This window comes from Phyllostomus hastatus, unplaced genomic scaffold (genome assembly GCF_019186645.2).
Source record: "Phyllostomus hastatus isolate PE091 unplaced genomic scaffold, TTU_PhHast_1.1 phas_scaffold_129, whole genome shotgun sequence".
Taxonomy (NCBI): Eukaryota; Metazoa; Chordata; class Mammalia; order Chiroptera; family Phyllostomidae; genus Phyllostomus; species Phyllostomus hastatus.
The window spans coordinates 27,956,275-27,982,699 of record NW_025334009.1 but is presented as its reverse complement, the minus strand read 5'-3'; the positions used below and the strand labels follow the sequence as shown (position 1 = coordinate 27,982,699).

At 40.2% G+C, this 26,425-nt stretch overlaps 1 protein-coding gene across 5 annotated transcripts in view; it reads right to left on the bottom strand.

Moving 5' to 3' along the window:
* COL6A5 (collagen type VI alpha 5 chain) overlaps nucleotides 1-26,425 on the bottom strand; it is a 111,041-nt gene that overhangs the window by 21,027 nt on the left and 63,589 nt on the right. For 4 of the 5 annotated variants that reach the window (XM_045856933.1, XM_045856932.1, XM_045856935.1 and 1 more), the window contains exons 25-37: nucleotides 25,145-25,207; nucleotides 23,099-23,149; nucleotides 22,941-22,976; nucleotides 21,506-21,568; nucleotides 20,355-20,417; nucleotides 17,263-17,298; nucleotides 17,114-17,150; nucleotides 13,870-13,881; nucleotides 12,430-12,917; nucleotides 10,201-10,294; nucleotides 8,997-9,656; nucleotides 6,277-6,364; nucleotides 3,322-3,530 (exon numbers count right to left, since the gene is read on the bottom strand). In XM_045856933.1, coding sequence (XP_045712889.1) covers nucleotides 3,322-3,530; nucleotides 6,277-6,364; nucleotides 8,997-9,656; nucleotides 10,201-10,294; nucleotides 12,430-12,917; nucleotides 13,870-13,881; nucleotides 17,114-17,150; nucleotides 17,263-17,298; nucleotides 20,355-20,417; nucleotides 21,506-21,568; nucleotides 22,941-22,976; nucleotides 23,099-23,149; nucleotides 25,145-25,207 — 1,900 coding nt within the window. Of the gene's footprint in view, nucleotides 1-1,392; nucleotides 1,853-3,321; nucleotides 3,531-6,276; nucleotides 6,365-8,996; nucleotides 9,657-10,200; nucleotides 10,295-12,429; nucleotides 12,918-13,869; nucleotides 13,882-17,113; nucleotides 17,151-17,262; nucleotides 17,299-20,354; nucleotides 20,418-21,505; nucleotides 21,569-22,940; nucleotides 22,977-23,098; nucleotides 23,150-25,144; nucleotides 25,208-26,425 lie in introns of those variants that run through there. The other variant, XM_045856936.1, reaches the window with a different exon arrangement.

Below are 26,425 nucleotides of genomic sequence, written 5' to 3'. Positions count from 1 at the left end.
TCCTGCCATTGAAATTCTAGTTCCATTACTGTGGGGGCATGAAGTTTCTTCCAAAAAAAACAGGTTTCTCTCACCATTGACAGTTGGACTGGGCAATTCTTTGTTGCAAGGGCTGTCCTGTGCACTGCAAAATGCTTATCAGCATCTGTGGCCTCTGCCCACTAGAAGCCAGTAGCACCCTCCAATTGTGACAACAAAACTGTCTCTAGACATTGCAAAGTGTTTCTTAGGGTAGGTGCCCCTTGATGGATTTGCAAGAAGTGATCACTAAATACCATTCCGACTCTAATACCCTATGATTCATTCAAAGTCAAAAGACATATTGGCTTTTTAATAAGAGCTAATTTGTAGATGAGAATCAGATTAAAGAGAGACAAAAATGTAAAACAAAGCCTGTGCAAATTGTCTTGAGTTCAATTCCAGCCTCACTCGAAGGGGGAAGTGTTGTTGCTTCTAATTTCTCAATAAAATTCATTGAAAAGAATATCAGCTGAAGCTATCCTAAGGCCTGGGACTGCTTAAAGCTATGAGTGAGACATTTGGATGGATGGATGGATGGATGGATGGATGGATGGATGGATTAAATGTTCAATGGTCTTCAATGAACAAAAGAGTATTGCAGCCCAGTGCATCTGGAATCCTTCGGCAACAAATTCTCCCTTCTGTTCTGTGATGCTAGATACCTAATTGCTCTCAGCTCCACTGAGAACACATAACAAATCTGGCATGCCAAAGTGGTGGAATGAGTAGTGGCTCCCAAACTTTAGCCTGTGTCAGAATCACATGTGCTGCGTGCTACATCAGATTGTTGAGCCTCAGTCCGAGTTTCAGGTTCAGTAGGTCTAGGATGAGAATCTGCAGTTCTAACGAGTTCCCAGAAGATGCCAATGTTGATGGTTTAGGGACCACACTTTGTGAATCACTGGGATAGTGGATCTCAAACTTGAGGACATACAGAAATTACTGGTGGTGGTTTTAAAGCTTGTAGCTTTTCCTGCTCCTCACACCTCTAAATATGAAGCAGTAGTTCTGAGGAAGGCTTAGAAATCTGTGCTTATGAAGGACTTCCATTCCAAGTGATTTTGACAGAGATTGTCCTTGAGCTCCCATAAGGAATGGGAATAGGTAGAAAAGGTGATGGCATTGAAGATGAACTTGGGAATCGGAGCAGAGAAGAAGCAGAGATGAGGCATTGGCATAAAGACAGTGGGTGTGCTTCTTATGAAAGAGGATGATGCCCAACTCATCACCAGACCACAGGACTCTGGGTTTCTTAAATGGTTATGATTCTTGACTTTCCCTCTAGATTCTCAGTTCAAGGGCAGAAAGATCAGCCATCAGCCAAAAGAATCACATTATAAATGAGTAATAAACAGAACATATGGAGGCGCTTATGCAAATTATCAACCTTTTATTTGTGCAATACATCTGGAACTTATCAATGTTCAACTGTTAGTGACTAAGTAAAATATTAGAGCCACAGTTTACTCTCCATGAGGATGGCACATTGTACAGAAAGTTCTCAGTAGATTTTTGGCAGTTGGCTAAAGGTGATTTTAGGGGGAAAAATGAATAACACAAAGTTCCTTGATAATACTTATGATCTGAGACTAAGGTTTATTTTAAAGGATAAATATATATATATTAGCCTTAGGTCTGAGACTCACTGTTTCCAGGCTGTCACAACCTGACATAATCCTCACGGAACTCCCAGCACACTTCAACCCAGGAGTAACTGGGTGGGGTGGGGGTAACTGACAATGTACATTTTTTCTTACTAGAGCCACGTACAATTACCTCTTCAGCCAAATTGGATCTTATGATAGCTACGGGTATCTTGATTCCCAGACATCTGAAAAACCAAATAAAAAGTCTTTCTATTATTACTGAACAATGGTCATTAAAGATGGTTGCAAAGATGAGTTTCTTTTTTGTCCTTTCTTAAATATCCAGCCATAAAACTGTGCTTTCAGGGATCATTTCTATAGTTCATGAAATATCCAGTCATATCTATGTTTCCTTAAAAGGTTCACATTTCTGAATGATTAGACTTTAGAATGCTTACCTCTAACAAAACTATCACAAATGGCAGTTTGTTATTGTAACACAGCCAAAAACAACTTCTCTCTCCCTTTTTCTTCCTTTTAAACCAAACCATAACAAATTCCTGTCCCTTTGGGGCTGCCATTATTCCCATATCATTAAAATAAACACCCTGCACTAACTACACCCATTAAAAAGAACAAATATTTTATTTTCTCCTTTAAGCTATGTCTATATGACAATAAAAGTTGTTTTAACTAAAAATATACACACTGGAGTACCTTACTGCCATGGTACTACCTCCATTCAGTTTTACCGCATTGCCTCTTTTTAAGGTTTATTTTTTAACTAATGATTGATTGACTTTTTAATTCTTAATTCTAACTTCTTTTAGAGAAATGTATTTCTTTGTGGAAAGTTTGACTGTTTTAAAGATAAAGTTCAAATATTTATACTTCAGAAATAGGGGGACAAGGTAGGGATATTTTCTGGTGTTGAATGCAAAGAAAAGAAAATTTATCTCAGGAGCTACTAAGAATAAACATTATTCATTCTTATGACTAATTGGCATGAAATTGGTCCTTCTTTCTTTTTAAGTTAAATATTCTAACAGTATGCGTGATATTTGTGACACAGTACCTTAAATGCTGGCATTCTGGCCTAAGGAGCATTTTGGGAGATTCTATTTGCATAGATGGAATGGCTGAATAGTCTGTTTAGTATGTCATTCTTTTTCATAGAAATACTAATATCCTATGTATCTGACTTACTTTAAACTATTGAATTCTGATAAAAGGTATTACTGCTTTGCCATTCAGGTGTGCAGAGGAGGCAGTAGCAGAGATGATGCTCTATTATTTCCAGGTCTCTCAAAAATAACTCATACAAAATCGCACAATCATGATTTCTGGGGTGCTGGCCAGGCCAAGTTTTAAAGTCATTTTAATCCCTTCTGTGCTTTAATGGTCTCTATATTACCTTCTTCTATTTCACACTAACCTCCTAATGTTCTTATCGACACTTGTGGAATCCAGATAACCCTTAAATTTGATAAGAATATCAGGGACATTTCTTAGAGCTTATATTAGCGATTTCCTTAGTAATACCTATCACCATTTAAACCTTCACTTTCAATTAAAGTAGTGGTTGTAGCTACCACTTTGAACCTGAAAACAGTTGCTTTAGATACCAGCTTTAATGTATTTGATTCTTTGCTAGTGTTAAAAGACAAGGACCCAGTTATCTAAAAATTTCCATTGTAACTTTTCATTTCCTTACCAGAAGTGAGATTTGTAATTTCTTCAGCATCCTGATCTTTTTCATATTTAACTATTACTTTTGGTGGCATTAACATCTGGCTTGGAATGTGAAGCAAATGGTCATCTCCATTGCCATACAACATAAAAGATGAATCCATCTCAGCACTTAATTCCTGCTCAATGTAGCTGCTCTCTTCTAGAAAAGTCCCACGTGGCTCAGGAGTAACTCTAAAAGATAAAAAGGAAAGGTTTAGATAAATGCAAATAACTTTGGGGAATGCAAATATGATATCACAACAAAATTAATACAGCTATTCAGTTATATCTTAGAAAAAATGGTAAAAGTCTAAATTCATTTCAGTCAAATAGTTCATGAATACTGATTATACTTATTATTTAAAAAGTATAAACTGGTAAATTAAAAAATCCTCATTTATCCTTCCTTTTCCTGCATCTGCTTATAGCCTCTGAAGTGCTACTTTGGAATAAACCAAGTGTGATTTGCCACAGGGTTTTAGATACACGACAAGTCAATGACAAGTTATTTGTAACAACCAAATAATGTCTCAGATTGATAACAATCACCATACAAAAAATAGTCATGCAATTTACCAAGAACTTCTCTGAGAAGAATAAGACTGTATAAAACACATCTCTGACATCACACCTCTTAAAAGATTCATAGTCTCTACATTTATATTCTTAGGCATTTAAGAGTTCCATATGATAATTTGAGAATGCTTTTTATTTAGATGATGATAGAAACCATATTCAATATAAGTTTATTGTTATTCAATTCATGTAAATAAAGTGTACATTTCAATGTCCATGTTTACATTTGTATTTGATACTGGTGTTTGGCACCCACTGGTACTACTTTAACTATTTAGAGTTAACAAAGAAAGGAAAAAAAGTTATTCACATGTATATGAATAACACATTCACACCAAGTAAAAGCCAAATGATACCACAACACCCAAGCTGAGTCCTCCACAACAGAGGCAGGCAACCTGAAAGCACGGGTACCTCCACAGTATGCATCACACTGTACCCATATCGTATTTTTTTAGTTTTCAGGAATTCTATTTTGGCAAAGTAGAATCATCCATTACACTCAATTAGGGTTTTAAATTTGCAGAGACATGGAAATAAAGAACAACTGACAGTGACCAGAGAGGAGGAGGGAGGAAGATAATGGGGGAAAGAAGGGGAAGGGTCAAGTCAAGGAACATGTGTATAAAGGACCCATGGAGTAGGGGAGAGCAATGGGGGGGGGGAAGGCGGGACAACGGTAATGGAACAACAATTTAAAAAATTAAAAATAAAAATATTTAAAAATTTTTAAATAAAGTCCCCCTGGACAATGAATGGGGTGGGGGAAGGATTGAATGTGGGAGATGGGGGGTGGCAGGGCAGGGGAGATCAATGGAGGAAAATGGGGACAACTGTAATTGAACAACAAAACAATTTTTAAGAAAAGACAAAGACAAAAAAATTGTGTCTTGTTGCATTGGCTTGGATTTGATGCACAAATTTGTTTTGGTCTGATAGTTGCATATGAACTATAAGCATAGGGTGGTTGCAGCTCGATTTATGTTTATTTGCACATGTTTAAATAACATTATAATATTTTGCTGGGAGTTCTGCAGGACTTGATCTTGCTTTAAATGGGTTTATGACTTATTCAGTGCTGGGAAACATTGCTTCACATGACATCAGTGTGACGTTGTCCCTCAGAAGGTGTTGGCTGTTGGACGCTTCCTTGCTAAACTACCAAGTAAACAAAATATAGCATTACAGGAACATGGATTTGTGGGAATTCAGAGGCAACTTCATTTTGCCATTTTGCTTCTGGATGTTAGAGACCTTACCTGTTCTGAGAAGCTCTTCACTTGACTGCCACCTGAGAGGACGGAGGCATCAGGGCCCCCACCTGGGGCTTCCGCAAGCCTCCAGTCTGGGATCCAAGCTCAGGGGAGTATAGAGAGAAGCAGAGGGCAGCCAAATGGGCCACTCTCATTCAGTTTGAGGTTCAAGATTCATTCAGATTAATTATTTCCATCTGTATTTAGGATCTAGTTTTAAGGAAAATTATGTACATGTGCAACTCTGTATTGTGGGGTCTTTTCTGCTTTGTGTTGGGGATGAAACTGTGAATCACGCAGCCCTAGGCTTCAGTGAGACACGACATTGGGATAAACTGTAACAATAACCTCAGCACATGTATAAAAAGGTGCAAACAGCCCTGGCCGGTGGCTCAGTTGGTTGGATTATCGCCCTGTACACCGAAAGGCTGTGGTTCAATCCCTGGTGGGGGTGCTTATAGGATCGCACATGGTTGTTTCTCTCTGTTTCACTTTTGCTCTTCCTCCCTCTCCCCCTCCCTCCCTCTCTCTCTAAAATCAATAAACATATCCTTAGGTGAGGATTTTTTTTAAGGTACAAACAAGGAGGAGTTATGGATTTTGTTTGAAAGTAAAGACAGGCCTCGAGGTGGATACAGCTTCAGTCCAGGACATAAAAGATGGGTGGGATTCCACTGGAAGGGACAGGGTCCTAGGGAGCATGACCAGAGGCCCAGGGGGTGAGTCAACAGTTCACACAAGGCAAACAAGAGACCAGTGTGGCTGAAACTCAGTGCTCATGGTGGGAGAGATGGGAAGTGAGGTTGAGGTGGGTTGAGACTAAATTGGGTTTTCTAAATTCTGGGATACATTTCAGTGTGGGAATTTCTGAGGAAGCCATGAATTTAAAGGCAAAATTGTAATAAGGCTCATGAGGTTGTTTTAAAAACATCAAACCAGAAAGCATGCTTGATATGTAACTTCTGCTACGGAAAATGAAATGCATGCAAAGCCTTTATTTCAGAGACTGTATCAGCTTCCTTAACCAAATAACCTGCTAACTGCCAGTCACACACCCAGCAATCCATGCATTAACACTCATTTGTAAATGTAAGAGCTTTCTAACTCACAAGAAATGGAGATCTTGACTGTCATCTTGTAAACTGATGCGTCTACAGGCATTCTCAAGCATTGGAGGTGGGTACTGATTGAATCCTCCTATTGAGAGAACAAAGTTATAGTTAGATTTTTAAACTAGAAGTTGAGTAAGCTAGGTAAGGAGAACCCTAACAGGAATCCTCTTCAATCAATAAATGTCACTAAAACATTTCAGCAAAATTTGGCTAGAGTGAAAACAGAAAATAGTACCAACTAGAAACAACATTTAGAACTTGATTTTAGAGTGTTTTGCAAGTCAAAGAATGACCAGGATCAGGGGAAGAGACCACCTCAAATTGTTCATTCAAGGGTTGACTGTGATGAGGGGAGATCAACGGTTTCTGTATGCCCAGGCTAACATAATCTAGGGGAAATCTGATTCCAACTCTATAAAGCTTTTCCACTCAGACGTATGCTAATGAATCAAATGCAGAAAAGGTATTTTTTTTATTACATGATTCTACTTCTGCACCAATTAACTCTGATTTCAAGGAAGAAAAGAATCACAGAAAGGGTTTTAGCTTACTGACCTAAATGAATCCCTTTATCCCTTGCCATTGTTGTTCTACAATCTGTGAACTATTGAGGAGTGTACCTGTTCACCCCACATTCAGGGAAACAAATACTTTTTAGCTAAAAGAGGCCTTGGAACACTGAATGATCTAAGACTCCATGAAAGTACCTCATGGAGTCTTTTATGAGAGTCTTCTATGGAGAATATTTATGGTTTTATAATAATCATACTTTCTGGTTCTAAGATGAACAGTTTTTTTTTCTATTTCCTTAAAATGAGACTATGCCTTTTAATCAGTTGCATTTGTCAGTCGCTGTTAGTGAGTTAGGAGTTGTGAGGCAGTTGTCTGTGTGTGCAGGAACAGCAAATGTGCCAGCACCAAATCTTGTAACACTGGTGTCAGTGGTTTAAAAATTTCCGGAAGTATTAGGAGAGGAGTCTTCTAACCCCTGCAAACCAAATGGTTATGGGAAGGCAGTGAACTGGATGTTTTAGCAACATCATTCAGGTGGTAATCAAAAGTAAGCAAGCTCTACATAATTGCAAAGCCACTTAAGAGGCCAGGAAGCCCAGCTTTGAGTTATTTTATAGCCTTTAAAAGTGCTGCATCAACATCAATCTTAATGGCACAAAGAACAATAATGAATGGGGAAAAAAGGTGAATATCAATGACTCTGAGTCAAGAAACAGCTCACAAGATTCAAATTCTGAATAACAAGTTCTAGGGATGCCTATTTTACAGCATGAGTGATATGTGATGGTCTGTCTAAAAGAACTTTTCTAATTACTATAAAACAAAATGCTCTAAAAGGAGAGTTACTATCAACATTTCATTGGAAGCATTTTTTCTTTCTTTTTACATAATGTAATGATGCATCATACAATTGAAGGCATTTAGATTTAAAGAAATAATATGATATTCCCAAGTGGGCAATTACTTGCTTCTTCAATCAACTGTGAGCTACAGGAGAAAGGTAGAGCTCTCTTTGCAATGAAGAACGAAGCCTCAAGATTCGGTCACCATGCTGGTGTTGGAGATTCTTTAAACAGCAGGGCAACTGTGGAATTCTAGGGGGTGGGACTGGTTTCGACAGGACCTAACTCCAAACCTGGCACATCTCCAGAAAGAGCAGGTTCAGCTCAAATTCTTTGGGATCCCCTAGATCAAGGTTTCTCAACCTCAGTGCTTTTGCAATTTTGGGTTGGATCATTCTTTGCTGTGGGGGCTGAGAGGGTATACTGTACCCTATAGGATGTTTAGCAAATCCCTGGCCTGTACCCACTAGGTACCAGTGGTACCCTCTCCCTCGATTGTGACAATCAAACATGTCTCCAGACATTTACAAATGCACCCTGAGGGGCAAAACTATCCCCAGATGAAAACCACGGCTGTAGAAAGAGTGTTTCTTAAGCCACTTGTGGTGAAGGACAAGGTATTTTTATTTCTAATCCTTTGCAGACTGATACATTTTGTTATCTTACTCAGTAAAACAAATCCCACTGCTTTAAAAGTTTCTAGATGCTTACTCTCAATTTCTGTATTTCTCTCTTCATAGCTCAGTTTGTGAGCTAGCGCCAATTCAGTGGTAACACTGGAGCACCTTGCTACTCAAAGTGTCATTCTTGGACAGGAGAATGTATTGACATCCCTGGAGAAACTGTTAGAGATGCACAATCTCAGCCTCCATCCTGGACATACTGAATCAGAACCTGCCTTTCAACAGCTGTGTATTGTATGCTCATACTCTTTGGGAGCAGCACAGGAGTAGGCTGTCCTTATACCCTCACATACATCTCCAGGGTGGGCCAAGGCTGGAAAAAATCCTGCTGTAGCAGAGAAAACTTTTATTTAAGTGCTCATCCTGAAGACCACCTAAGAGTGGCTAAAATTCCTTTAGTTGAGCATGTGTGGCTCAGGAGACCTCCGGTGACCCTGTGCTTTCTCAAGTGCCAAGCTTTTGACTAAGAGACATCCCGTCACAAAAAAGGAAGGCCTCACCACAGATGACCAAGGTATAAACAAGGTATAATCAGATAAGCCCCACCCCTTTCCCCAACTCACTGGCAGGCTAAATCATATACTTGGGTTAACTATAGATACAAAAACAAGTTAGGTTATCAATATTATTAACAAACTAATTTGTTCAGACCAACAGGAAAAGCAAAATAATGACTCACGTCTGACTGTGTATACAAATGGCTTTAGAAACTTCGTAATATAATCCAGATCCGGTTTATGAAGTCTCCCAAGCTGTATCAGATGGTGATCAAGCGGGTGGCTAGCCAACTCCTCCAATCTGTCCTTATGTGGAGAGCGCAAGGAAATCACAAACATGACATAGCCTTGACACTTGGCCCTCAGGGCCACCTTCCTTAATAATTCCCTCTTTTCGTGGTTTTCTCCAGCTGAGACCACAAAGATGACCTTATGTTTTCTCAGGTGGGGTGCTTCTGGGAAGAGCTTCTCTAGGGTCCACAGTAGGGCATGGCCAATGGTGGCTTCTTCATTTAGCTGCTGGAGGGAATTCTGGATGTAGCTCTTCATTAGGACTTGGTTGTTGTAAGTTGTAAACTCAAACTCTGTTTTGACTGCACCCTTCTTTCTCCTAGAGCCATCCCAAGGAGAATAGCTCACCAAGGCAATCCTGTCCCCAGAGTCTGGGATTAAAGGGTCCGAAGCAATGTTGAAGTTGTCAAGCATTGAGGTCACCAGGTCTTTCATAGCCTTAAACTCATCTTTTGCTATATTCTGAGAATTGTCTAAGAGGAAAGCTACATCCATGTGTGAATTTTCAGGTAAAAGAACCTCTTTGATGCAAGCATTTGGAGAACATTTATCTGAAAATATATAGAGCAAGAGGCATCATTGGTTTAATGTTGGCACAAGGCTGTTGTTGATCTTCAGGTGATCCAGTGACCGGTTACCAAGAATTAATAATCTGACCAACACTTCTTTAATCTCACATAATTTAATTTAATTTAATGAGGAATTGTCAACATCCCAACATTTCTGTAGCAATTGGTAGACAATTTGAGAAGGTCTTTGTTAAAAGCAGATGTGGGCAGCATATGTACTCAAAATCTGAGTCATGTCCCAACTCAGAAAATATTTTCAATATTTTAGAGGCTTTTGACACAAACTACCAAACTGTCTCCAAGAAAACCCACATTGACTGAAATAATCTTCTAAACCAATTTTCACATTCTGTGGAAACTGCAAACAATACAGAGATTGAAATCCTGATATATGGTTTTGGAAAACAGGAAAACTTAAAACAAAACTTGCAATCAAGAGGAGAAATCTCTGCTAAAGCCAGCTTCAATAACTCATCCAGAGGACATTTAAGTGTTTCAGCACAGTCAATTCTCCCACTGGACTCACCATAGCAAAGTGTGCAGCTCCAAAGTCTTTCTGACGATTCACGTTGCCCATCTGAAGGAGGTGGAATCACCTGAAATGTCCCGGTGTCGTCAAACTGTGTTGAAAAAACAAAAAAGCATGTGCCCCTTTGTTCATTTTCATTAGTCCTTATCAGGAAGCCATTGTGCACCCACTTTAAGGACTAATTTGAAAAACACCCCACTAGTTACCACTATCTTGTATTATAGCCTTTGCTCTATCCAGTGCATCTTTACACGTATGTACACAATCCCCTTTTTATCCTGAACATAACACAGAAAAGAATATAGAGCAGGTGTCAGCATCCCTATTTTATGATGAGAAAACTGCCACAAGATAACCACCAGGTCCATCCAATAGGGCAGGTATTAAAATCTCACTCTTATTTCCAGGCCTGCGACTCTGCACTGAATTTTTGCATGCTTCTGATTAAGTACCACACATCAGCTTCTGAAGTTGGGTCCTACAGAAATTTTACACTCATAAGTTTTCTTTGGCCTTTTTAAGTAATGATCCCAACTATTTCCACCCCAATCACACTATCTATGACCAGTGGACTTCCCACTCACAAATTCCAATTAAAAGTGTATTTCAAAAGGCAGTTGACAGCAGACACTAAGTCTATGCAAAATTCTTGTTAGTACACTGCCTGATTTTGTGTTTCTTGATTACATTTTGTGCTTTAATACAGGAATGGACAATATGTAGCATTAATTAATTAATTCACTCATTCCTTGAGTCAAGAACTATTTATTGGGCATTTACTGCATGAGGCACGGTGCAAGGCAGAAGCTTTTATTGCAGTGAAATAAATCTATTCTTCCCAGATAGTGAGGAAGGTATCTCTCAACCCACAAACATGCTCATGCTTTTTCTCCATCTCCATTGGGAAAGTAAAGGTTAGGAAAGCCACATCCTCTGTTTTTCTGTAAAGTGTGAAATGAACATTTGAAGTATTATAATCATTTCACCCTTATGGTTAGAAAGTATTTACTGCATTTCATAAAAGTAATTTTATGAAGTTGGATGCTCTGGGTGTTCCTTTGTATTTGACTTTCTTGGTTCCCCATGTAAAGACTGAATGCTGCCTTGGTAAATCAAGGAAGTTTATCCATAGGAGTGAACCACAGGTTCTTCATTAACTCACTTATGCACAAATATTTATTGAATGCCTATAATGTTAGAGGTACTGTTCTAGGTGCCAGGGGCACAGAAGCAAACAAAGCAGATAAAATCTCTACCTCTACATGGCTGTTGGGGGTCATATACTATAACATAACAAATAAATCAATTATCTATTATGTTGGGAGATAATTATATTCAGGGAAAAAACTGACTTCCTACAGTTCTTTCTGTCAGGATCTATTGTGACTCTCCCAGTGGGCCCTATTTCTAAAAAACTCTTGGATGCAACATGAGCAGATTGATTATCATCATTATTTTTTTACAGTAGAAATATGAGTATTTGTATAAAAATAGAGCTTTATAGCCCTTTGGGTGACAGGATGGCTTCACACAGGTCCAGAAACATGTATTTCATGGATAATTTGAATATATTTAAAAATAGTAGAACAGTACATGCAGAAGTTCTTCAGTGTGGTGGGTAGGGAAAGGGAAGCATAGATTTCATAAGGATCTGTGGCTCCAAAAGGGAAGGAGCATTTCCTGGGAATAATCTTCATACATTGGGGGTTCAAAGATTCCCTAAACTCCACCCACCACAGCTTAAGACCAGCTGTTCAATGAGATACAGAGAGCAGATGACAGGTTTGAGACACAGATCAGCAGAGGGCTGGGAGAACACCATATTCTCAGCTCTTTCGATCAGACAAACCTGAGGTCGAATCTTCTTTAGCCATTTAGTAGCTGTACAAAATTGGAGAAGTCACTCAAACTCTCTGGGCCTCAGTCTCCTCATTTTAAAATGGAGATAGCAACTGCATTGACTTCAGAGAGTTGTGACAATGTATGAGTATGTATGTACATCTCTAAGGACAGTGCCTGGCACATAGCAAGAGTTGAGCAAATGTGGCTGCAATTATTGTTGACTCTGTTATTGTTTGATACTACATTTCATGGACCAACAATACAGCCATGTAAACTGCAGAGGGACTGAAGAGGCCACATATCTCCCTCTACTCCCCACCATTACCATCCTGATGGTAGTACTACTATCTTAAAAGTGAAGAAGTTGCCAAGAATAGTTCTTACCCCAAAAGCCTCATCAAGAAAACCCCTTCCATTAAAAGCAAAGACTGTTGGACTGATATCCAGGGCGCTGAGCTCCATGGTGGCTGTGATGATGGATGACCTACTGGATGCTTGCCCATTGCTAAAAAACACACCAACTCTCCTCATGTTGGCTCCCGCAGACGTCCGCTTGAAAACGTTCCGGGCCACGAATCTCATCGCGTTACCAATGTCTTGAGCTGCTGTGGGGCTTCTATATTTTATTTGGGAAAGAAGCTGGAGGAGTTGCTTCTTGCTATGGTAGTCAGACCAACGGATGAGATAGCTGGTGCCTGAGTCATAGGAAACCACAGCAACTCTTGCTCCCACAGGGCAGTTGTTTTCCCTGATGTTAAGATCAATGACAACTGAAGTGATGATATTCCTCATTTCATTAAATCTCTGTTCTGTGATACCATAGGACTGGTCCAAGGCAAATACCAGTTCTGTTGGATATAGTGGACACTTTTCTACAAAAATGAAAAACAGAAGTATAAGTGATATCACTGGATCATAAGTTTTTCCTAATCCCTTTACTCCAGTAAGGCTGGTTCACACCAACTTCTAGGAAAATGCAAGTGTTACATACAACTCTACAACTGGAGGAACCGACATTTTAGCTTGAAGGTGTGTTGCATAAAAATAGAGCATTAAAATTTGGTTATATAAAGTGCGGACTTCACAGCCTTTCTTTCCTAGTCCCCACCGGGGTACCTGGTAGATGTAATTCTAATTCATAGAGTTGTATAGGGCACTTACATGTCCAAAGTTTTTGTTATGTTTTGTTTCAGAATTAAAGTAAATGGTGCCATACTTGGTAATGAACTCTCCAAGACCCTGTGGGTTTACTTCAGCAGCCCTGTAGGAGACCGGGCGCTCTTGAAGTTGACATGACTGCCTTTATTGGCAATGTCATACAATGGATGTAAGGGCCCCTGCAACACTGATTGTGGCGTAGGCCCTGGGAAAACCATTCACGGCAGGGTCAGGTTGGCAAGTGGAGGGTACATGGTGAGAAGATAGGTGTGTGCGTGTTGAGATGAAAGATGTGGGTCAGAGGGAATAGAGGACACATAGCCTATCCAAGAAGGTGGCGTCCATGGGATCAAGCAGCAAACAGGGCAACAGAATACAGCCAGTGAAAGAGCCCCATTGCTGAGTCTCTCAGCAACACAGGGCCCACTCCATGAACAAACTGGGTCATGAATTGGGTCAGGACCTAGAGAGAACAATAGAGTGAAGGGCCCATTTTACAACCAGGTCCAATGACGACATGGTCAGTTGCAGTCCAAATCAAGACAGACGTGTCTACGTAGAAGGAAGACATCCTTATTCCCACGGGGTGAGAGTTTCTTTCAAGTTGGTCTTTTCAGAATATCGTAATAATTTCATCAAGAAACACAGCATGGTAGGAATACTCACCTTCCCAACAAGCTATAAAAATGAGAAGAGACAGAGAGAGAGAAGATTTTATTGTACTTTTGGAACACAGACTAAAAATAATCCAAAACAATAAAAATTTCAACAAAATTTAATTTTTTTGACTGTAAGTGCACATGAAGCTAACACCTAAGTTACAGGAAGCCAAGGCCGAAGGCTGGAGGCTGGAGAAAGATGTACACAGAATTGCATTGATTTGTGAAACTTCTGACCCTTTCTCCTTGTGAGTCATGGCCAGCAGACTTTAGCAGAATTTTGGTTGAAACCTGAAACACTGATCACTTGTCTTAGAAACAGAATAGATGAGCCTCTGATTAAATGGTGAGATAGCTAACATTTAATTTGTTTTATATCTCTTCTTATAGCCTTCTAAGCATCATTCAGCAAGGCAAGGCTAAAATATGGGGTTTTATTTTCCTCCCTGATAAACACCCTGGGAACCTCTATTTCCCTGCAATAAATACTGTGAGGATTGCCAAATGAACATTGTCTCTGCTAAATATGCAGCTCCTGTGAATTATCTTTATATCTAGAGAGATAAAGGAACTCCCCCTCCCCCTAAGGGTTTCTACTGAGTAGAATAGCATCGGGTTTCTCTAAGTGATTTCCGCTGTCAGATGAAGTGGGGAAATCTTTAAGTAAGCACAGGCCTGAGAATTTTTGTGTTTATTTTACTCAGTTCCTAGGAAGCAAATGAGTCACTCCAATATAATGAAAGACAGTATTAGTGCTGACAGCAAACTGGCCTTCCATCCTGCTGCCCCACAGCTGGGCTCACCTCCCATCAACCCTATTGACATTTTTTGTCCTTAGCCTCTGCCAGCAGACAGCACAGAGAACCCACAGCCTCCTCTGCATTGCAAGGCCTGAAGCAGATGCCTTTTCTTTTGATGGAGAACTTTTTTATTCGTTAACCTCCAACCCAGCTACGAGGCTAAAAGCTGGCAATAGACACACCTGTCTGGGTTTGAATCTGGATGACTTGAGAGAAACTAGTTGACCTCTTTGAGTGTGTTTCTCTTTATGTTTATTTTTTTCTAGAAATCCTCTTTAATTATGCCTCTCCCTCCAAACCTCTAATCATTTGGGTCCTCCTGGTTAATTCTCAACCACACTCATCTCTCCTCATCCCCCACCCCCTGCAGCTTCCTAGGTTTCTTATTTGATTCCGGGGTTAGGGTCCTAGCCACCAGGTCAGGACCCAGCCCTCCTCCCTGTGTGGCAGAGAGCTATTGCAGGATTTGAAGAACAAACATGTTTGCAGGAGTCTGAACATACAGGGCCTCGGTGATGTTGTCTGTCAAGTGAGTTCATCTGAATTAGCTCTAAAGACCTGTCACCCAAATCCTCATCTAAGATCCAAACTCTGGGATTTCATGCTCGCTGATCTGCACCTGCCTGGTTACAGAGCCCACCATCTGCCCTGGCCCCCTAATTTCCTGGCTAACTCCTTTCATTCAGTGTTGGAAAACTACCATCAAATCCTAAACCCTCCAAGGGCAGGCATTCATCTACCCAGTTCCTTCTGTCTCCTTTGTTCTTTCTTGGGAAGGCATCCCTTGATTTCACTGAGAACCAGCAACACCTTGAAGGGAGTCTGACCACACACCTCCCCTACTATGGCTCTGTCTTTGTCCTCTCGCTGTGACCCCAGGCCTATTTCTCCCCTCTTCCCTGTGCTGGAGAGTCTTACTACTTCTCAAGCTATGCCTTTCACAAGGTCCCCTCCTTTTGAATCCTTTCTGCACTGGTTTCTTCTTGCTCCTTTTCAAGTTGCCCACATTTGGCAGGACTTCCTCATCTCTGCAATGCCATTCTCCATCCTTCGGTCTTCCCGAGTTTATCCCTTGGGGTTCTGTTTCTGTCTCTCTGGATTCCCATTCTTTGGAACCTCATCCAACCCATGTGGCTCTAAGGACAACAGACACTTGAGTGACTTCAACATTGAATCTGCTTCCCTGACCCTCACCTTTTTACTCTCACCCATTTCATCAGCTGCCTGCACTTCACGTCACTATAGGGCCTACCCAACACTACTCTACCTCTAAAATGTTTCCAGTCATCTCGTTTTCCTACCAGCTGATTCCCCTTTATAACCCCTCCTCTGCCTCCTGATTCACAGTGATACTTAGCCTCTCCCTGTCTGGCCTTAAAGGGATTTTGAACTTGGTTTAGTTGTTGTTCTCTCCTTGCCACATGCTTGCAATGGCTGCATTCTCATCCAGTGTTCCTCAGTAAAGTCTCTGATTTTCCCATTTTACATTTTTCTGCTTGTGATTGTATAAGTATAACTATGAATTTCACCACAAACATGAAGACTAATCACCTAAAATTCTACCACCCCAACAGAAGTTGTCACTCTTTGATACCTTTGCCTTTACTATTTATTTGTATGTATTATATTTACCTATATGGAAAAAAGAAAATCCAACTTAATTTTATGTTTTTTTATGGCAATATCTTTCATATTCTGATTGTCTTCATAAAAACCATATCTGTGTAATATTTTCTCAGAAGATAATGCACCATAATGTAATTATTCTATAAGTGTAGAGTCTAAGTGTACAGTTATTTTGCTCTAATGAATATTCCAACATTCATCTATATGTATAATTTTTTCCTTGTTTTGCTTTATTTCCTTTGGATAAATTTTCAGAAATGAGATTACTGGGTGTTTCCTACCTTATTTCCTTCTTTCATAACCAACGACAACCCCGCTATTTGTTGACTTCTGCTTTTTTCCTTTGCTGAAACTATTGTTTTGCCGCTGCCCATCATGTCCTCATAGTGGGGATTCAATTACTCACATCCAAGAAGCTTTCATTAACTAAGTAACTAACCAAAGAACCCCAAACTCCCATGTTCATCCCTTTAATACTATGTTCTCTCAGTTCCAACTTTGTACATAACTGTTATATGAATGTGAGCTCATTCACACACCATTTGAGTTGGTCTCTAATTGTTTCCCATAGGCACGTTTTTGCTCCTGTATGAATTGCACCTCATGAGCTAAGTTAAAGTATATGTCATTACTTATACTCCTCTATCTCCCACCTTTGATGACAGCTGTTCTCACAGAAGGCTCTCATGACAAGCCTGTGGCAGAGGATATCTGCCTTCTCCACCAGTGAATTCAGCCCACTGATCCTGCATGCCCACATCACTTTCATCCAAAGTGCCCTCACCAATCACTGATGCTCTCCTTCCCCGACACACAGATACTCACGACTATGGTCCCGCACGAACTGGATCAGATCACATTGCTAGAAATAAAAAAACAGAGAATAGAAACATGAGCACGGTGACATCTGAGTGGCCATATTTATTTTCCAGTGAACTGGTTGGGTTTTCTTTTATGAATAAGCAGATACGTACAGAATATATAGGCGTCCCTGCCATGCCTTTCGGGCCCTAGGAAAACAAAACCAGAGAAGGTTATTGGTATATGAACTGTAGTCTTTCATATCAAAACAAAAGCAAAGGGGAAAAAGTCTTCATTCTTTTTTTTTAAGTTAAAAGTGATGTTTTGCATATGTTTATTTTATTTCAGAAAGACAGAAATATATGAATTTGAATGACCCTAAGTTGGTTATTTTGGGGAAATTTCCAAAATAGCGGAGTACAAACGTTTACAACACGTATTATTCACAGTGGCCAAGACATGGAAACAACCCGAGTCCTTTGATAGATGACTGGATAAAGAAGATGTGGTACATATATATAATGGAATACTACACAGCCATAGAAAAAAAGAAATACTGCCATTTGTGACAAGGATAGATCTTGAAAATACCATGCCAAGTAAAATAAGTCAGATAAAAAATAGTCAAGAACCATACGCTTTCACTTGTGGATGGGCTATAAAACTGAAAGCAACAAATGAACAGACCAGACAAACAAACACAAAATCACAGACACAGCCAACAGTTACCAGAGGGAAAGGGGGGTTGGGGGGTGGAAAAGGGCAAATGGGGTCAAATACATGGTGGTGGAAAACCTTCTTTCTTTCTTGAAAGCACAGCTGGTAGAGAGCGATAAGTGTTCCTGACCTGGTGGGTTACAATGCTCTTTCCCCATGTAAGAGTTTTTTGTTTCGGTGTTAGATCAATAAAGCTAAAGTCCGCCCGGAGTAAACGGAATTATTTTCTTTCTTAAAGGTATTTGTACTAAAGATATAACACTTAGAAGGCTTTTCTTACTAGACAACTTAAAATTGTAAACAGCAGACTTCCCAAAGCAGGGCAGGCAGGAGAGGAATTTATTGAGAACTCAGAGATATAGGTTTATGACAAATCCAGGAGTTTCAAATGCAAGCAGCAGCCCACAGACTCTACAGATGTGAAAGAACCAAAGACAATTACACAGGAAAAGAAGCATTATACAAGAGAAGAGCAAACACACTGTGCTCAGAAATGCTGAGAGGTGGTAAGAAAAAGGAGTACAGGGAGCGTATTTTGCCATGTATAAGGTATTCCCATGTATACTGTGCACCCACATTTTTGGCCCACAAAATTTCAGGAAAAAATCTCTTGTTTTCATTTTTTAACTTAAATATTTATTTTTATTTAGAGAATTTGTGTTTTTTGTTTGTATTATAAAGGAATGTTAGCATTTGTTTTTGTACATATTATGGTACAAGAAATTTTATGCAACAAATAATTACAAAACACAAGAACAGATACAAAGTATTTCAGGTACTACCCATGCATAATATGCATCCTTATTTTTCCCTCAAAAATGTGGACAAAAAAGTGCACACGATACACAGCAAAATATGGTAATCAGTGAGATGACTCGAGAAGGTTCCTGAGACAAGGCCGTCCTTTCTTGACAGCTTCAGCTTTTCTCTTTTCCCCTTCTTCCTTCCTTTTGTTAGGATCAGGCTTTGCCTTGGCAGCTGATTCTTAACATATTTCCTTACATGGTTCCCTTTGGGCAGCTAGGATGCTGGCTTCAGAAAATGCTATTATTACAAGCTCATACTCATGCAATTCTACCAGCTCCCCAGCTGCTCGACCATGAATGTCAGGGCAAGAATCTTTGTTCTAAATGTCAGCTGGGTCATCTGTCCACCCATTCATACGATGATCAGGGAAGTGCCTGCTGCATGCCGACGCGCCCCACTCTAGGCTGCTGGTGTCAACCAGAACAGTTGCGGCATCCACGATTCTACCCATGGGAGAATATTCTCTTCCTGACCCAAATCAGGAAACCATGCATCTCACTAAATGATGCTGACTCATGTCCTTCCCTTTACAACTTAGGGCAGAAAACAGAGAAGAATGTGCAGCCACATTAACAGAGAGAGGAACCGCTTCTGGCCAATAAATAGGATAAGCGGCCAAGAACTTGCAGAAGATTGGAACTTCAGAGAGTATGTTCTAAAGGACTTAACTGTAACTTTGAGCTAGTTTTTAAGCAGAAGCTGAGGATCAAGGGCCTGAGACAAAGAAGGCGCATTCTGTCAGATCAGTAGGGTCAAGTACAAAACCAGGAAAACATGGGAGCTCCAGAATCTGGACAAGAGATGAGTCCAGAGTGGGGACTGGCTCACAGAGTAGATTCTCACCCACATGACTAAGAATATTTACCACTTAATACAAAAGAAATAAAAGATTGTATCAGAATATCCATTATAGCTAAATGATTCTCATTGTACTATGAATTCAGTCTTCCACAAACTCCCATGTTGTTTGTGTCCCTTATAAAGTCCCAAATTAGAGGACTCCCTCAGGTAGTCAGAACATATTCACAAAGCACAAAACAAGGTAAGCAGTTTCTCCACTCCTCACACAATGCTGCCTGAGCCTCCTACGTGCAACACAGGAGCCGGCAACATTCACGTGGTTCTTACCCGACTGTGCTTGTTAGGGGAAAGAGAGCATGTAAATAAATCATTACAATAACATGAGAGAGACCAATACAGAGAGATGGGTATTTCGTCAGAGGGAGATGGGCCTGACTGCCCAGGAATGCTTCCAGAGGTGACATTTCTCTTATGATGGAATCATAGTGGAAAGTTGCAGTTACATTTCCAAATATCTCTCACGTTCAAATTTGGAGGATAGGAAGGCAAGACCAATGGTTCTGGGAAATTCTATCAACTTGCTTAGCATGATGGAATGTTGCCAGGATGCTTTTATGCAATTCCATCTCTATTTTTTAAACTTCAGTAAAGAATAACAGTAATAACTAATAGTTGCATTGAACTGGACAGTTTACAAAGAGTGCTTACTTGTGACAGTGTGATCCTCTCAGCTGCATTTTGAGGCTGTTATCACAGGATACGTCATCTCCATTTTAGAGATAAACTGAGAGACTCAGTGACTGGCCCAAGGATACAGCCAGTAGGGAGCAGAATCTGGACTTGAACCCAGTGCTTCTGACTTTAAATTCTGTGCCTATTCCACTGAACATCCTAGAAGCCAGGGTAATATATAGGATTTAGATCGCATGGGTGTACTTACTCTCTGTCCAGGAGGTCCGTGAGGTCCTCGAGATCCCTTCCCACCTCTCAAACCTGCAGTGAGCTGCAAACAGAAATATGGGTTACTTTCCACATCATCTAGCCATGGGGCTACCACTGTTTCACTATTTCAACCTTATAATTAAAAATATCTTTGTTAAAGAAAATAACTATTCATTCAAGTCAGTTCCTTACTTGTAATATAAATAGCCATCTTAATTACTGGGAAACATCCATTTCCCTCTGAGCCTCTTCATTTAGTGACATACTTAGCTCTGGCACTGGCCGTGCATTTAAATCTAAAATAGTTATAAACTAGGAATAGTTATAAACTAGAAAGAAAGAAAGAGAGAGAGAGAGAGAGAGAGAGAGAAAGAGAGAAAGAGAGAAAGAAAGCCAGCCAATATGCTAGGGCACACAGACATCTAATAAAAACCCTCCCAATTGCAAAGGGTCAAATACAAAATATCATCGCCCACATACATAAGAGGGCCTGGGAGGCCTGTGTCATTCCCACATCTGAAGGTGATGGATACGGGTGCTAATGAAATATATCCAGCCAGACGGAAAGTAGCTGTTGAATTGCAATTCTTTCACGCTGATAATGACACAGCTATTACACTCAAAGTTTAAAATGAAAGGATGCTTGTCTCAGCATTTTTTAAAATAAATATAACATTCTGTTCTGCACTTCACTAATTAGAAGATCTTACCAGCCTTCCTTTTAAGTCATGTCAATGGCTACCCCAGATGACCTTGGTTGTGGGTAGTGGGACTGTCAGAAAACCCGCAGGAACACAGCGGAAAGATGTCAGCTTTGTTTCCACTCACAGGATCAATATTCTGGGCTGTCACGAGTGCCGCAGAAAAGGACCGGAAGGCACTGACAGCCCTTGGAACGGCTAGTTACCCCTCTGTAAATCTCTATAATGGTTCAGAGTCATGGGACCACAGGCTTTCAGAGCTGAAATTGACCTTTCATGTCATTAAGTTCAACTCTCAAGTTGTACAAATAGAGACCCTGAGAACAGAGCCAGGAAGTGACATTGCAGGTGTCCTTGGGATGGAACAATAACCCACATTTATTATTGCAACAGAAAAGCCAGTCTTTCAAAGAAACATGTTTTATTCCTGGAATTATATGTCACTTACTCGTAGCCCCCGAAATCCTTTGGGTCCAGGTGCCCCAGGAATTCCAGGATTGCCAATTTCACCCTGAGGATTCAGATGTAAGAAATCAATCTTTAATCAAATGTTAAAATATTTGCTATGAAAGAATAAATATTTCTCTCTAATCTAAAACCTAATTGATTTTATAACTATACCAGATATTAAACACTAAAAGCTATCTTCTCCTATCATTTGGAACTAAGTCATTGATATACTTAGATATTCTATAAATGATTTTAAATTTTCTAAATTTATTTATAAGTATGTATAATTGCTATCTAATAAAAATATCCAAGAAAAATGCTTGAAAAATCAGGGAAAACATATAGAACATTGACTACATAAAATATTAAATAGTGAATTACTTCCTAAATTTATGTATCATTTCTGAAAAAGTTGAAGGTTAAAAAAATTTATTCTGACAATGGTAGGACTAATTTTGGCATTTATTTATGCCAAAAATATGTTGATTTCACATTTAACCCTACAATGAAATATGCTGTTTTTCTTCCTTTATCTGTAAATCAGAAAATTGATCTTCTGCAATGAGAACCCTTGTCCTAACAGTTACTTATACGGTCCCTTCTTTACCCTTCTCCACCTAAGGAAAGAATCTCTTTTGTTAATTTATCAATTAAAAGCACTTTTAAAAGGATTTAAACATTGTCTCTTTTCCTATAGTTGATTTGATTTCCTTAATTGGGAACTTTTTAAATCCATATTTTAAGCCTCAACTTGAGTATCACATTAAAAAAGTGGAAGATACTCTTCTAGACAGGATACTTAAAAAAAAAAAAGAAAACCCAATTGCATAATTTCAGTGTATAAAACAGATACAACGTGATCTACTCTGGTTGAAATGGGCAGGTGCATCCAGTTCTACAGCATGGATGTGGGTTTCAAGCTACTAGGTGATGAGGAATTCTGGAAGATAGTTAATCAGAAGGGTAACAAAATTAAGGCTATGCTTTGTGGGGAAAAATCAAGTGACAGTAGTGTTTGGGATTAACTGAGGCAGAAAGAAGTGAGAAGCAGGAGACCAGTGAGAAGAAGACTGTAATCTTTCCAGCGAGAAGCAATAAAGGCCACAAAAATGAAGGACAAATAACAAGAGCTAAAGCCAAAAGCTTTGAATGCGATCACCAAGGCAGAGCAGTCAAGAAGAAGACAAAGGATTACACTTGAGAGGATGCCTAGAGTTAGGGTTTCAAGACACGTGACATCAGGCAATGAAGAACAAGACAATCTTTTCCAATGTAAAGATTCATAGAGTTAAGTGTGGTCCTTTTCTCATGAAGCTCAGGTAAGACAAACGCCCTGCTTTTTGTTTGCTTCATTGAGGTCTACCAGCTTATCTAAATTCTCAAATAAAAGGTTAAGATCATGGTAATTTCAAAAGAAATTATGTGCATAATACCTTTTGTCCCATATCTCCAGGTAATCCTCTTGGGCCCTATAATTTTCAGCAGAAAACATAAATGAATCAACATAACACTTCTGTAATATGATCATTTTTTTCTCATATTATTTAGGTTTGATCCATCAATTAAAGAAATAATTGTTTTCCATATTTACCTTTACTCCTTTCCGTCCCATATGACCATAGCCTGGGATGCCATAATCTCCCTGTGAACACATCAGTTCATTTCAATTTCTCAAAACTGAAAATTAATTGTAATCTATACTGGGGAGGTCATAATGTTAGGAGAGAAGCACTGGGGACTTCTGGGTAGAGGGGACCTAATCAGTGACCTTGAACTCTGGCAACATGCTCATTGTCAGGTTTTCCCGGCCAGCTCCACTCTGCAAATTTGCAGGAGACAGAGGGGTAGTCATTTAGGACTTAGGGAGTCAGTGGCTGTTATTTGCTTGGAGAATTAGGAGCTGGTCCAAAGGACAGAGGTGAAGAATTCCTCCCAAAAAGAATTATAAATGGCCCATAGACATATGGAAAAATGTCAAACTCACTAGTAACCAAAAGATTCAATTTGAAACAGTAATGAGGTACCACTTTTTTGGTCAGTAAAATTGATAAAGATAAAAATAAGAAAGTGACTATAGCCATTGTTGGTACAAATGCCCTGAGGCAAGAATACTGCTGGGTAACACATGGATGCATATATCACTGGGATTTTCCGAAGGGCACTCTGCAATAGAGGTCAAGCCTTATTTAGATGTGCACCTAACTTTTGACCCCGATGTGCTACATCTCAAAATTTCTATGTAGAAATGAATTACAGTTTTGTTCAAAAACAATTTAGTTAGGTACAAGAATGTTCCTTTCTGTTGCTGTTTATGGCAGCGAAAAACTAAAAACAAATGAAATATCCAATGAGATTGGCCAAATGAACTAAGGTACGTACATTCAGTAGAATATTTTGAAGTTATTAAAAGTGATGTTGAAGGGGTAATGTAATGACATGGAAATATGCTCCTAATATGTTGTTTACAGAAAGAAAAAGGGATTTGGGGTGGGGGAGGTATCTCTATAGGATGTTAATGATAGCTAATCTCAAAATGGTGGAATTATAAGTAATTTTTTTTGTTCCCTATTTCCCATCTTTTATGCTTGGGAAGTTTTTTTTTTATAATATCTTATGTAACAATTGTAATAAATGTTACTTTTTAAAAGGTATAAAAAAAGTTGTTCCTATGTTGGATGCTCCATGGACTGAGACCGTTGTATAGGGAACCTATCTGCGTGGCAGTGGTGAATGTAGCCCAGGCCCTGATTCGGAAAACTGATGCGGAGTGAGATGGGGAGTGAGTCAGCACACAGGAACCGAGCCCACGGATTGGCTCTCCCATGGGGAATCAGGCCTGCATCGTACCTAAGCTGCTATGAGACTTGCTTTTGCTAAAACTCCTTCACCCTGGATTAAGGCAGCAAGTGCTTACTGTAACTTCCTAAAATCTGAGCTAAACCTCCCAAGTATGGAGTGTAATTAGTTCAACCACTTTTCCCCTTGCATTTGCAATATCCTTTTCTTGGAAGTAATTAGCAACATTCTTTTCTTTGTTATCTGTAAAAGGTAATCACCAATAGTGAACCTGTGCATAGTAAATGAGGACCATCCTTGATGTAATATGCCCAGAAAAGCAATAAAAGCTTGTCCAGGCAGGGCTCAGGGCCCTTTCTCTCACTTAGAAAACAGCCGTGCCGTCCCTTTTTCTCCACAGGTTTCTGTAGTCCGTGTGAATTTGTTTGTCATAGCCACAACACACGGACCCCACTGGCTGAAGTCCACATCACCCTGGTACAGCCAGAGCCGCTAGAACAGATGCCCACTTCTTGGCCCCATTGCCCTCTTCTTGTTGTCACCCTAGAGTATCACAATGGGGGAAAGTGTCTATATGGCCATGTTGGTTGTTAAAATATTGAAAAGGCCCGTTCTAACTTACCCATTATCCCCTCTGCATGCCCCCTTTCCCTCTGGGGTTCGCCCTCACTTGAACAGACTGGCTAGAGAATGACAGCTGCAGGGATGGGAGAAAAATCCCCACATCTTCCTAGGAGGGGCTGAAATGCCTTCACTGCCCCAGACAGTGTACACCTCCTTTTCTTTGCCTCAAACTGAGCACTTGGAGCTGGGAAAGGGTAAGGGTCCTAAAACCTCATACCTGTTTTCCTCGCTGTCCAGGTTGCCCCACTGGCCCAGGATCCCCAGGAAGTCCAGGTTCTCCCTAGCAAGTGGGACAAGAAGAGTGTCAGACTGGTAAAATCAAACCTAGCTCCCACCATAGGGAGCTCTGTCTACTTGAAGGGAAGAGAGGGTTCTCAGTGAGGATTCAACATGTATTAGGAGATGGGGTGTGGAAAACAAATCATGGTCTTCCCCCAAACAAGCAGAAAACATCAGCAGAACTGGACTCAAGCAGGAAATACCAGCTGGACTCAAGGACTGCTCCCCAGTGTTGTAGAAGCAGTGAAGAAGAAGGCAAAGAGCGGAAAATATACTCTAGAGAAAACTGTTCCCAACCAATAACTATTTATTGTTGTAGAAAACAAATCACTGAACAAGATAGGTGTGGTCCTGGTTGGAAAGAGGCAGCAGACAATTCTAAACCTATGTGATAAAGTTCAGGGTGCTATGGCAGCAAAGAGAAGGGAAATCTGAATTAGATCTGGTTGGGCTGGGAGGCTGGCTGCCTGGAGAAAAGGGGTGTGGATGCTGAGGATTGAAGGATGAATCATATGAGCTGGAAGAAGGACTGAAGGATGAGTGAGAATATCCAGGTAGAGGGAAGACATTGGTGAGAAGCCTGGGCCAGGCATGCAGGAGGGCAAGGAGCTACAGGGTCCTAGAATTAAATACAGTCCATCAGCAAAGGGTCTTCTCAGCTATTTTATAGTCTGGAGATTTTCCTAAGGGTCCTGGGGAAGTTAAGATTGGCTACATAATTTGTGGGGCTCTGTGCAAAGTGAAAGCACAGGCCTCTTGTTCAAATATTAAGACTTTCAAGATAGTGACAGCACAGCATTCAACCAAGCATGGGGCCCTTCCAAGCTAGGCCCGTTGTGTGACTGCACAGGTTCTGGATCCCTCAGCTGGCCCAGGGGAGGGAACTCCTGAGGGGTTGCAAGCAGACTGGTGAGATTCTAAATAGGCCAAGTGTGTGCTCTCAGACAATCTCCAACAAAGCCACCTCAGAGGAGGTGGGCTGAGTTGAACAGAGAACTATTCACACAAGCAGATTTGAGCTCTGATCCTCCCCCCACCCTTGGCCCAACTCTGCCACCATGTGCATTCACGCATTCAGGAAATCGGGATGCTGAAAAGATTTTTCAGAGTCATTTTATGACGAGTGAGATCACTGTGTCTCTCCTAGTGAAATGGGGCAGCTTCATGGAGAGGTAAGCAGCTGCCTCTCAATGGGAGGAAAAGAATGTATTAGCACCAC